The 13,701-nt window shown below is 41.5% G+C and overlaps 1 protein-coding gene across 4 annotated transcripts in view; it reads right to left on the reverse strand.

The window, feature by feature from the left end:
• The window catches only part of dmtf1 (cyclin D binding myb-like transcription factor 1), a 73,827-nt gene that overhangs the window by 19,118 nt on the left and 41,008 nt on the right, over nucleotides 1–13,701 (reverse strand). For all 4 annotated transcript variants that reach the window (XR_013500205.1, XM_078235990.1, XM_078235991.1 and 1 more), the window contains 5 exons: nucleotides 12,565–12,674; nucleotides 9,387–9,615; nucleotides 7,927–8,078; nucleotides 6,734–6,952; nucleotides 226–311 (listed from right to left, as the gene is read on the reverse strand). Coding sequence is in view for 3 of the 4 variants with exons in the window: in XM_078235990.1 (XP_078092116.1) it covers nucleotides 226–311; nucleotides 6,734–6,952; nucleotides 7,927–8,078; nucleotides 9,387–9,615; nucleotides 12,565–12,674 (796 nt within the window). In the remaining variant the exon portion in view is untranslated. The remainder of the gene's footprint in view (nucleotides 1–225; nucleotides 312–6,733; nucleotides 6,953–7,926; nucleotides 8,079–9,386; nucleotides 9,616–12,564; nucleotides 12,675–13,701) is intronic.

The raw sequence follows: 13,701 nt of genomic DNA on the forward strand, positions 1-13,701 counted from the left end.
ATGAGGAGAAATTTCTTCACCTGGAGACTGGTGAGCCTGTGGATTCACTACCAGTTGAGGCAAAAACATTGGTTATTTTCAAGAAGAAGTTAGGTGTAGCTCTTGGGGTTGAAGAGGTAATCTCTCCTCCATTAGTTTGGTTCTCATTAACGATCCTAGGAGTATTTAGAGGTCATTGTGTGAGACACTAAAAAAGTGTAGTTCCTGTTGATTTGCTTTACTTACCGGTAGGAATTCGAATCTCTGTAGAGTCGCCGCGTTCAGCGTTATTGTTTCACAATCTGTACTGCTACCACAAGAATCACTTGATGCTGCACAAAAAATACTTAATTGAGCTACGACAAACATATTGCAATCTCATAAACATATATAACAATATTGGGAAAAATAGAAAAAAGCTCCTCTCGGGTGCAGGGTTGTATTATTGGAGAGCTATAAGAATGACTATTTGGACACCATTTGGGCAAGGTGCTAAATGGATCTGATTCATCTAATCAGCTAAGCAAGTGATTAGGAAGGCAAATGGATTTTGGCGCTTATTGCAAGAGGAATGGAATATAGAGTTAGGGAAGTATAATTACAGCTCGACAGGCTTTGGTGAGACCACATCTGGAACGCTGTGTACAGTTTTTGTCTGCCTATTTGAAAGAAGATAAGCAGTTCAGGGAAGGCTCATTTGACTCATTCCTAGGATGAGGGGCTCATCTTGTGAAGAAAAGCTGACCGATTTGGACCTATAGACATTGGAGTTTAGATCTTATGGAATCACATTAGATCCTGAAGGGACTTAATAGGGTGGATGCCGGGAGGATGCTTCTATTTGCGAGGGTGACTAGGACATGTAGTTTAAGAATGAGAAGTCTCCGTTTTAAGATGAGGAGAATTCTTTTTGGTTATTGGTATTTGGAATTCTCTTCCCCAGAAAGCAGTGCAGGCTGGGTCACTGAACTTATTCAAGGCAGAGTTAGATAGATTAGGTATGGATTATGGGAGGAAAGTGAGGTTGAGATCACAGTCAGATGAGCCATCATCTTATTAAACGGCGGAGCAGGCTCAAAGGGCTGAATGGCCTATTCCTGACCTAAATCTTACGTTCCTAAAGCATAAAACTGCTTCTAATTTTGCATCAATCTCAAAGAGGCCAGGAGACAACTTGTGTGGGAAACATGTGACTGCTCTATAGCTGCTTGGTAATAAAAAGTGTGTTGTTCCTCGGCATTAATACCTCTCAAAGTTCACAGAGTGACGCAGATTAGTATTGTGTGGCACCACAGAATGATGCTCCAACTCAGGTGATTACCCAACACTGAGTTACTGATTACAGAATTGTTGGAGAGCACAGGGAGTTAGATTTTTGTTTCTCTTACAACTTCTTGCTAGCTGGTTTTAGAGATGCCATATGGAGAGCTAGAAGCAGGTGAGATATTGTGTACAGAAGAAGAGAAGAAAATAAAACAAAGAGACAGTCTTGATTTGAAAAGTAAAGTCAATGGGTGTGATCTTACCGGTTTGCCGTGCTGGTCGATTGGTGTGGTGAGCCGGGAAGTTAGAGTGAGTGAAGCAAAATGTTTGCTAACCTCCCGACCCTGTTTTGCCGGCGTGAAGCATATTAACATAAAATTGACCAAAGTTAAAAGCACTTACCTGGTTCAGTACTGCTGCTTCTGCCCTTATGGATGTTTCCTCCCCCCGCCCCCGACGTGACATCACGCTGACGAGAGTCACTATTGCATTGCAGTGTGTTTGGGGGTGGGGGGGGGAATGTGCCATGGTCACAGTGGGGGAACCAGAGACCACTGAAGACCCTGCGTGGTTGAGGGCAGGCCTGGGAAGTACCAGCCTGGCACCGTGGCAATGCCCGGTTGGGCACCATAAGTGTGCCGGGGCAGTGCTAAGGAGGTGTGGCCTGAGTGGGTGCTATGATGGGGGTGTGCACAATGACAGGGAGCTCTGCAAGGCGGGTGTTGTGCGGGGAGGGAGCCGTGGAGGGGGCTGTGACAGGTGGGAGAGAGGGGGAGAATATCAGGGGTCCGTCAGGGAACTCACTGGGAGTTCTGATGCCCCAATGCCAGCGAGCCGTGTTGGGTATGGGGGGGTGACAATGCTGCTGATGATTGGGGAGGGGAGGTCTCCCATTTCAGTAGGAGGCTGCGGCGCCCTGCGCAATAGCACTCAAAAGCTCTGCAGCCAGCTTCCCGGCGTACTTAAGCTTCACTCCCTCCTTTACTGGCACAAAGCTCCCAGCTGTCAGAAAAACTGACAGGATTGCAGTGCCAGACTCTGCCAAACTCGCCCAATAAGACGATGTGGAACACTCCCACTTTCACATTTTTATGACAGTTAGAATGTTTTGGAGAACGTTCCGCCCAACATATTTGCTAAAAGCCGCACTATTTGCATGAGCACTTGTAATCCAAATTAAGTCTTTGTAATCCAGAAACTCATCATCCCAAACGATTATACTCGCAATTTCCAGAATTTACTGGATTTGGGAACAGTCCCATCAAATTGGAAGTTGGCAAATGTTTCTCCACTTTTCAAGAAAGGAGGGAGGAAGAAAACAGGGAATTGCAGGCCAGTTAGCCTAATAGGAGTTGTTGGGATTGCTGGAATCTATTAAGGAAGTGTTAATAATGTACTTAGAATAGCATAGTATAATTAGATCAAGTCAACATGATTTCATTAAAGGGAAATCCTGTTTAACAATTTACTGGAGTTGTTTTGAGGATGAAGAGTAGATAGTAGAGTAGAACCATAGAACATTACAGCACAGAAACAGGCCTTTTGGCCCTTCTTGGCTGTGCCGAACCGTTTTTGTGCCTAGTCCCACTGACCTGCATCTGGACCATATCCCTCCACACCCCTCTCATCCATGTACCTGTCCAAGTTTTTCTTAAATGTTAAAAATGAGCCCGCATTCACCACCTCATCTGGCAGCTCATTCGAAACTCCCACTAATATTCCCTTTAAACTTTTCCCCCCCTCACCCTTAACCCACGTCCTCTAGTTATTTTCTCCCCTAGCCTCAGTGGAAAAAGCCTGCTTGCATTCACTCTTTCTATACCCATCATAATTTTATACACCTCTATCAAATCTCCCCTCATTCTTCTACGCTCCAAAGAATAAAGTCCTCACCTATTCAACCTTTCTCTGTAACTCAGTTTCTCAAGACCCGGCAACATCCTTGTAAACTTTCTCTGCACTCTTTCAACCTTATTAATATCCTTCCTGTAATTAGGTGACCAAAACTGCACACAATACTCTAAATTCGGCCTCACCAATGTCTTATACAACCTCACCATAACATTCCAACTCCTATACTCAATACTTTGATTTATAAAGGCCAATGTACCAAAAGCACTCTTTACGACCCTATCTACCTGTGACACCACTTTTAGGGAATTATGTATCTGTACTCCCAGATCCCTCTGTTCTACTACACTCTTCAGTGTCCTACCACTTACCTTGTATGTTCTACCTTGGTTTGTCCTTCCAAAGTGCAATACCTCACACTTGTCTGCATTAAACTCTATCTACCATTTTTCAGCCCATTTTTCCCATGGTCCAAATCCCTCTGCAAGCTTTGAAAACCTTCCTCACTGTCCACTACACCTCCAATCTTTGTATCATCAGCAAACTTGCTGATCCAATTTACCACATTATCATCCAGATCATTGATATAGATGACAAACAACAATGGACCCAGCACTGATCCCTGTGGCACACCACTAGTCACAGGCCTCTACTCAGAGAAGCAATCCTCCACTACCACTCTCTGGCTTCTTCCATTGAGCCAATGTCTAATCCAATTTACTACCTCTCCATGTATACCTAGCGACTGAACCTTCCTGACTAACCTCCCATGTGGGACCTTGTCAAAGGCCTTACTGAAGTCCATGTAGACAACATCCACTGCCTTCCCTTCATCCACTTTCCTGGTAACTTCCTCGAAAAACTCTAATAGATTGGTTAAACATGACCTACCACGCACAGAGCCATGCTGACTCTCCCTAATAAGTCTCTGTCTATCCAAATATTTGTAGATCCTATTTCTTAGTACTCCTTCCAATAATTTACCTACTACTGACGTCAAACTTACCGGCCTATAATTTCCCACGTTACTTTTTGAGCCTTTTTTAAACAACGGAACAACATGAGCTATCCTCCAATCATCCGGCACCTCACCCGTGGATACCGACATTTTAAATATATCTTCCAGGACCCCTGCAATTTCAACACTAGTCTCCTTCAAGGTCCGAGGGAATACCCTGTCTGGTCCTGGGGATTTATCTACTCTGATTTGCCTCAAGACAGCAAGCACCTCCTCCTCTTTAATCTGTATAGGTTCCATGACCCCCCTACTTGTTTGCCTTATTTCCATAGACTCCATGCCAGTTTCCTTAGTAAATACAGATGCAAAAAACCCATTTAATATCTCCCCCATTTCTTTTGGTTCCATACATAGCCGACCACTCTGATCTTCAAGGGGACCAATTTTATCCCTTACTATCCTTTTGCTCTTAATATACCTGTAGAAGCTCTTAGGATTATCCTTCACCTTGTCTGCCAAAGCAACCTCATGTCTTCTTTTAGCCCTCCTGATTTCTTTCTTAAGTAGTTTCTTGCACTTTTTATACTCCTCAAGCATCTCATTTGCTCCCTGTTGCCTATACATGTCATACATCTCTCTCTTCTTCTTTATCAGAGTTCCAATATCCCTCGAGAACCAAGGTTCCTTATTTTTATTCACTTTGCCTTTAACCCTGACAGGAACATACAAACTCTGCACTCTCAAAATTTCTCCTTTGAAGGCCTCCCACTTACCATTCAATAAAAGGGAACCAGTAGATGTAGTTTACCTAGATTTCCAAAAGGCTTTCGATAAGATGCAACTCAAAAGGTTAACAGACAAGGTAATTATGCATGGAGTGGAGGTAATACATTAGCATGGACAGAGGATTCATTACCAGATAGGAAGCAGAGAGTGAGCATAAATTATACTTTTTCAAATTAGCAGGTAGCGAATAGTGGAGTACCACAAGGCGTATGTTGGGGCCTCAGCTATTTGCAATCTATATTAAGACCTTAGATAAAGAGACAGAGAGTAATATGTTTAATTTTGCAGATGATGCAAAGCTAGGTGGAAAGGTAAGCTGTGAGGAGGACACAGATGGGCTACAGAGATATAAACAGATTAAGCGAGTGAGCAACATGCAGATGGACTTTAATGTCGGGAAGTGTAAAATTATTCTCTTTGGTTGAAAGAATAAAAGAACTGAATATTTCTTAAGAGCTGAGAAACTTGCAAGTTTGATTTTCAAAGAAACTTGGATGTGCTCGTACAAGGAACACAAAATGTTATCACGCTGAAACCTATGTTCTTCTGAATCTATTCTTCTCCATCTTGAAACTCATCAAAAAGACCAATGATGTATAGAGCAAGCAATTAGGAAGGCAAATGGCATGTTGGCCTTTATTGCATGGGGATAGTACGGGAAGTCTTGCAAGAATTGTACAGAGTTTTGGTGAGACCACACTTGGAGTACTGTGTGCAGTTTTGGTCTCCACTTTAAGGATATAATTGCTTTGGACGTGGTACAGCAAGGGATCACTAAATTGATCCCTGAGATAAGAGGGATGTCCTTTGATGAAAGGCTGAGCAAATTAGATCTATTTTCTCTGGAGATTATAAGAATGAGGAATTTTCTCTGGAGATTATAAGAATGAGGAATTTTCTCTGGAGATTATAAGAATGAGGAATTTTCTCTGGAGATTATAAGAATGAGGAATTTTCTCTGGAGATTATAAGAATGAGGAATTTTCTCTGGAGATGATAAGAATGAGGAATGAGAGATTGTTTCCTCTGGTTGTGCATTCTAAAATGTGGGGGCACAATCTCGGGATGAGGGGCAGAAATGAGGAGAAATTACTTCACCCAAAGGGCTGTAAATCTTTGGAATTCTCTATCCGAGAGGGTTGTGGATGTCCTATCGTTGAATACATTAAAGGCTAGGATAGGCCATTTTTTGGTTTCTCAGGGAATCAAGGGATATGGGGAGCAGGCAGGAATGTGGAGTTGAAGCCTGAGATCAGTCACAATCATATTGAATGGCAGAGCAGGCTCGACAAGTCACGCAGCCGACTCCTGGTCCTATTCTGGTTAGGGTGCATTGACCTGAACAGGCGCCGGACTGTGGCGACTAGGGGAATTTCACAGTAACTTCATTGCAGTGGTAACGTAAGCCTTACTTGTGACTAATAAATAAACTTTACTTCTTGTGTTTTTAATGACTGTTTGGATATATCATCAAATATGAGTATGAACTTACGACTGAAAAGGGTGGAAAGAAACAGCTGGCCTTGAAAAGATGAATTTCACGTTTTTGATCTGGACAACCGATTTTCAGCCCATCTTTTCTGACGCTGATGGACGTGTTAACAAGTTCCAGTATTTCATTTTTTAATTTCAGCTTTTAGTAGCTGCCTGATTTTCCTGTTTCTGTTAAGTGTTTATAATGTATCCTTGTTATGACACATTTGAAAAATAATTTTGCTATTGACTGATAGGAACACAGTTGGGTATGATTTTCCCGTCCCGCCGAAAGTCGATGGACTTTAGGCTGTATCTCCAAGTTTTCAGTTTCTGCCCACTGGCAGACCCAGAAACTCCCAGCCAAGGTTACAAGCATACGAAGGGGCACCCCTACACAACTGCTGTATTTTAAATACATACCGACATGAGTGATTTGCACTGGAATCTGCAGAGCGGCCACTGGACTGTTGGAGACGCTGCTGCTTTCTTCCACTTGAGTTAACCGAATCCGCAGATGCTGAACGGAGGATGAATTTGAATTGCGTGAACTCGATCCGGTTTGACACTCGGGTAATTGATGCACTGGGACGTGTGGCTGCTTTAGACTTTCCACCAATTGTCTCAAACTCTCTACCAATTCTGTCATCGAAAAATAAGAGAAAAGAAATGTACCAGTAGAACTGGAGCATTGACAATTAATAACTTCATTATGCAAGTGCAAATGCAGATTATCATAGAATCCTTACAGTGCAGGAGGCCATTTGGCCATTCGAGTCTGTACTGACCACATTCCCACCCAGGTCCTATCCCTGTAACCCCACACATTTATCCTGCTAATACCCTGACACTAGGGGTCAATTTAGCATGGCCAATCAACCTAACCCGCACATCTTTTGGACTGTGGGAGAAAATCAGAGCACCCGGAGGAAATCCACACAGACACGGGGAGAACGTGCAAACTCCACACAGTCAGTGACCCGAGGCCGGAATTGAACCCGGGCCCCTGGCGCTGTGAGGCAGCAGTGCTAACCACTGTGCTGCCCAAACGTCAATTATGTGTAGGATACTTAGCCAAAAGTTAAATGTCATTTCTCGGAGCAACAAAAATATGATAATCAATCTATTATTCAGATAAATTATCAATTTTTCTGGGGGGAAATGTAATAAGATTTGAAGATGAAATGTGGACAAGTTCTTGTACTCTGTGCTTCCGACTGAAAAGCGGGAAATAATAAGAAACGTACCATATAACATATACATGGCTTGATCTTCATCACTGGCTGAAAACTATAAAAACTTCCAAAATAAAGGATTTAAATAAGAATACAAAATGACCTGTTACACCGCTGAACAAGCTACTTGTATGAAATCTGTGTTTAATCAAATACGACTATTGTTAGTTAGAAATCAGAAAAACCTGGCAACCAAAATAACTTTTAGTGACCACAACTGTTATCAAACTTCTTTTGTTCTTATTTGCAGCTAACATTCTGAAATTATTTGTTTTTACAAAACATGCAATATGTTGTCAGATTGGTCATAGTGGTTTATTCATTACAGAAAATGTCAAGGCAAAAAATATGTTCTCATTGTATTTGGGGATATTATTGTACCTGCAAACGTCAAATCTTTATGGTTCGTAACCTGCCGTTTGATGGTCCACCATTTACTCCTCAGCCACTGGGGTGAGCGGACACTACTCCAACCTTCTGCCATGATGTCCCAGTTAATCTCACTTTCATCCTCTGCGTTGAGTTCTGCGATTCTACACAAAATAAGTTAAATATCAAACTATTACAGACAACTGCTCATCAAGAATCAAAATGTTAGCAAATCTAAGCAATATTTGAAGGTTCCATCAAATCACCAACTATATAGTATTTATTAGTCTTCGTTCCTATAATTGAGAGACTTTGAAAACTTCTAATCTTTTACCAGTCTTAGCCCTGTAGCATCCTGCACTGGACAACTTGCTTGGCTCTTAGCTAATTCCAGGTGCCACTGATTAATCAAAACTCGTTAGCTTTGTTTGACTGGATAAACTTGCTGATAGTCAGTCACACACCCCCTGGGCTTTGTCTTTAATGACAAAGACAATTGCTTGGACATTATAATCTTTCAAATATTGATAATGCGTTAGCTAGTTTGTAATTTCTTCAGTAGTTATTTTTTAATCATTTTCTTTAAACAACATTTTTCCATTTCACCTGTGGTATGGGCATCAATGTACTAATCCATTGCAAAATCAAGATTATAAATCCCACTAAACTTTCTACTGTAGGATTAAAACTCCATTTCAGAACACAAGAAATTAAAATACATCCTTAATATCTGGTTTCAGACCTGTCCATGCAGTTCAGCCTGAATATTCTTTGCAACCATTGAACTTAAGTTTATGTACTAAAATTCTTGGTTTGATAAGATGCCACAGCAGTTAATAGCAGGACATCTTGAGATTTATAACACAGTAAGCCTTTGACCATTGCGTCAATGCTTGTTCATTATAGTGTAATCCAAAATTAATTCCACTCTCTCCCTGCATCTTTCGCTGCTTCAAATATTTATCCAGTTTTTCCTCAAGTGTAATTGTCTGCAGGAATGCATTCATGCCCCAACAATCCTGAATTTAAAAGAAATTAAAGCTTGTTTATTAATCACAAGTAGATTTACATTAACACTGCAACGAAGTTACTGTGAAAATCCCCTAGTTGCCACACTCCCACGCCTGTTCGGATACACTGAGGGAGAATTTATCATGGTCAATTCACCGAACCCGCACATCTTTGGACTGTGGGAAGAAACCGGCGCACCTGAAGGAAACCCGCGCAGACACAGGCAGAGTGTTTAAACTACACAGACAGTGACCCAAGCTGGGAATCGAACCCAGGTGCCTGGCTCTGTGAGGCAGCAGTGCTAACCACTGTGTCACCATGCCACCCCAGCAATAAAATGAAATTAAGTAAACTCTTGGGGAAAAAATGTACTTTCTGTGGGACATTTCTGACCTCTGCCCAGAAGCCGATTGCTTGCTTTCCTCTTGGAAGTAGCACTGTTGGCAGCTGAATTAGTATACCTTAAAATTAGGTTTATTTCATCATCTTTGCTCCATTCTGTCCCTCCACTCTGCTTCCAGTTGAGGTAATTGAGCCACTTGGAACGGCATTGCTTCTCTGAACGGGTGCCCACCCGTTCAGCCACCGCAGCCCAAGAGACACCCTGGGTGACAATGTCACCTGGATCTGTGGCAGTTAATTCATGGACCACCTCTGCTAGTCGCTTTTCTTCTTCTACCGTCCATTTACCTGGTGAAGGAGAAGTTACAAAATGTTTGTGCAATTTGAGCAACCAGGGTTCACTGAACATTAATCGTTGAAGCCTTTTCACATGGTAGGACAGTAGTGAAAAGAGAAAATGAGGAAAACATTCACAGTGCCTTGCAAACTACAGAACGGGACTTACTTAAAATAATAAAATCAAAATAATGCAGATGCTCGAATCTGAAACAAAATCAGAAAATTCTGGAAGACCTCGATAGGTTTGGCATGCATCTTTCGAGAGAGAATAGAACCAACATTGATTCTGAAGGGTCATCCAGACTCAAAAAACGTTGGCTCTATTCTCTCTCCACAGATGTTGTCAGACCTGCTGAGATTTTCCAGCATTTTCTGTTATTGTTACTTTAAAATGATCCTAGTCTTGTCAGAATAATATTTAAGACAAAACATTCCAACAAAAAATATTACTGAGACAAAATGTTCTCAGAAAGGAATCTGGTGTTCCAATATATTGGGCTAAATTGTGGATTGAGGTAATTCTTCACTATCGCAATATTTAATCTCAGCCAAATCACAGAGGCCAAAGCATGGTTAAGGGGAGGTGATAGATGGGGAGACTTGATTACCTGTAAAGATTCGCATTCCAACCATTATTCATGTAAATTGAGTTTGTGTCTTTATATGCCCTGTTTGTGAACAGAACTCCCACTTACCTGATGAAGGGGCAGCGCTCCGAAAGCTAGTGGCTTTTCCTACCAAATAAACCTGTTGGACTTTATATTATGGTTTAGTCTAAATTTTAAATTAATTATTTTGATACTTAAATTAAGCAATGTAAATAACACATCAAAATAGGAATTTGGTGCTAAGATTGCCAAATTATTTGTTAATCTAAATTCACAACATTGCATTAAGAATAGGCTGTAAAAACTTTGAGCAAGATGCACTTTTTTTTGTAAAAGACTGACAATGATCAAGAATGGTAACGGCAAGCATTATCAGATATAGATTAGGGGAAATCTGTTAAGAATAAAAGCCCAGAAAATGCTGTTAAACTGAAGGCAATTTCTTGGCTTCCATTCATTCTCGTTAATTTGTGTCTGATAGAGTCATAGGGTGGAACTTTCCAGCTGTGCTCACCCCGAGGCTGGAAACTCCCGCCCGAGGTCAATGGAGCATTGCATGGTCTGTGGATACAATGTACCATGGTACATTGGGGGACCATGCAGACGCTACGACAGCGGATGAATGAACACTGCTCGACAATCACCAGGCAAGAGTGTTCTCTTCCTGTCGGGGAACACTTCAGCGGTCACGGACATTCGGCCTCTGATCTTCAGGTAAGTGTTCTCTAAGGCGGCCTTCATGACACACGACAAAGCAGAGTCGCTGAGCAGAGACTGATAGCCAGGTTCCGCACACATGAGGACGGCCTCAACCGGGATCTTGGGTTCATGTCACACTATCTGTAATCCCCATGACTTGCTTGGGCTTGCAAAATCTCGCTAACTGTCCTGTCTGGAGACAAAACACATCTCTTTAACCTGTGCTTAACGCTCTCTCCACTCACATTGTCTGTACCTTTGAGACTTGATTACCTGTAAAGATTCGCATTCCAACCATTATTCATGTAAATTGAGTTTGTGTCTTTATATGCCCTGTTTGTGAACAGAACTCCCACTTACCTGATGAAGGGGCAGCGCTCCGAAAGCTAGTGGCTTTTCCTACCAAATAAACCTGTTGGACTTTAACCTGGTGTTGTGAGACTTCTTACGAAAGAAAACAATCCAAGCCTATCTAGTCTCTCCTTATAGCTCAAATGCTCCATCCTCGGCAACATCCTGGTGAACCTCCTCTGTACCCCCTCTAGTGCTACCACACCTATAGTGAGGTGACCAGAACTGCACACACTACTCCACCTGTGACCTAACCAAGGTTCTGTACAACTCCAACATTACCTCCTTGCTCTTATACTCTATACCACGACTGATGAAAGCAAGCATCCATATACCTTCTTAACGATCCTATTCACATGTTTTGCTGATTTCAGAGATCTGCGAATAATTATCCCATATGTTCCTCTGATGATGCTTGTTTGCTGTTCTTGATCATTTTCATTCTTTTAAAAAACTTTTCTTATTCTAAATGTACCATTTAATTAAATTTGTCGTAAAACCACAATTATGTATGACTTAAAAAAATGTGATAACAAATTTGTAATGGATATCCTGCTCATTTTAAAACTGATGTGGAAAGAACATTCAGGTCAAATGCTAATGTGATTATTTGCAAAGCTCCAATTAAAGTCAGATGAAGCATTCAAGAATAAAGTGCCCTATAGTGTCAGCTTAATATATTACTTATTTGGTGCAATCACCCAGCTTAATGGAACAGGCAATGCAGGAAACACTGCAGTGAAAAGGCCTTTGGTTGGGATTAACTCGCCCCGCCACCGCCAGGATTCTCCAGTCCTGCTGAAAGTAAATGGACTTTACTTTCATAATCTTATACACCTCAATCATGTCCCCCCTTCGCCTTCTCTGCTCTAAAGAAAACAATCTAAGCCTATCTAGTCTCTCCTTATAGCTCAAATGCTCCATCCCAGGCAACATCCTGGTGAATCCTTTAGTGCCATCATATTCCCTGTGGCAGGGGTTAGAAAATCCCAACCAAAGTCTTCATTTAAAGGCAAACTGTTGAAAAATTTAATTCCACATTATAAGATGCAAACATTTCCTCCAAAAATCTTTTGCAAGAGGAAATGGTGCACTGTAGCTCCAGTTTATCCAATTCGCCAGAATAACCAGCTCCATTTAAAGAGCTGAAGAAACCAAACAGGTGGATGCAAGGAATCCTCATGTATGTTTTTTGTCTCATAACACAGGGCATTAATTTGGGCACTAGCACAACAGAGCCACATTACCTTTGTAAAATACAATCTAAAATAATATAAAATGTATTTCGCTGCTGATTTACCAGTATTGCAAGTGTCTTTCATCAGTCTGCATCGATCTTTCACTGAGGAAGCACTCCTTCCCAGAGCTGCCCCTATTGTTGCCCAGTCATTACCATGCTTAGATCGTAACCTATATATTAGGCAAAATAGAAATTAAATAAAGTTAAAGTTTATTTATTAGTCACAAGTAAGGCTTACATTAACACTGCAATGAAGTTACTGTGAAATTCCCCTAGTCACCACACTTCGGCGCCTGTTTGGGTCAATGCACCTAACCAGCACGTCTTTCAGACTGTGGGAGGAAACCGGAGCATCCAGAGGAAACCCACGTAGATACAGGGAGAACATGCAAACTCCACACAGACAGTGACCCAAGCCAGGAATCGAACCAGAGTTCCTGGCGCTGTGAGGCAGCAGTGCTAACCACTGTGCCACATATCTTTGCTTTGCAGTTAACATCAAGCAATATATAAATCCACCATTTACATTTCCAGAGCAGCTTTTTGAGTCACAACATGTGAACTACTTTTTAATATTTGAAACCAAGAACTTTTACTTCCTTTTTTGATGAGGCAGTGAAGAATCTGAGTGATAAATTTAACAAATTGAATTGCAATTAATGATTAAATTACAGCTCAATGTGTGAAACCAGTACCATTTTGCTTATAAGTTTAAGTTTATTAGTGTCACAAGTAGGCTTATATATTAACAGTGCAATTAAATTACTGTGAAAATCCCCTAGTCGCCACATTCCGGCACCTGTTCGGGTACACTGACAGAAAATTTATCATGGCCAATGCACCTAACCAGCACGCCTTTTGGACTATGGGAGGAAACTAGAGCACCCAGAGGAAACCCACGCAGACACGGGGAGAATGTGCAAACTCCGCACAGACAGTGACCCAAGCCGGGAATCGAACCTGGATCCCTGGCGCTGTGAGGCAGCAATGCCACCATGCCGCCCATGAGCCATTAAACATTATAAAATTGTCTAAAACACTGAAGTATAGAGTTACAAATGAAAAATAATCCCATATTTAATTACATAGCCAGAAATATAATGAATGTCAATTTTTTTTACTGTTTGTTAAAGATTTATTTTCATCTCATCTAAAGTAATCAATCAATTTGATTCTTAACACCGTCTCTAAATTACC

Source organism: Mustelus asterias, chromosome 19 (genome assembly GCF_964213995.1).
Source record: "Mustelus asterias chromosome 19, sMusAst1.hap1.1, whole genome shotgun sequence".
NCBI classification, from domain to species: Eukaryota; Metazoa; Chordata; class Chondrichthyes; order Carcharhiniformes; family Triakidae; genus Mustelus; species Mustelus asterias.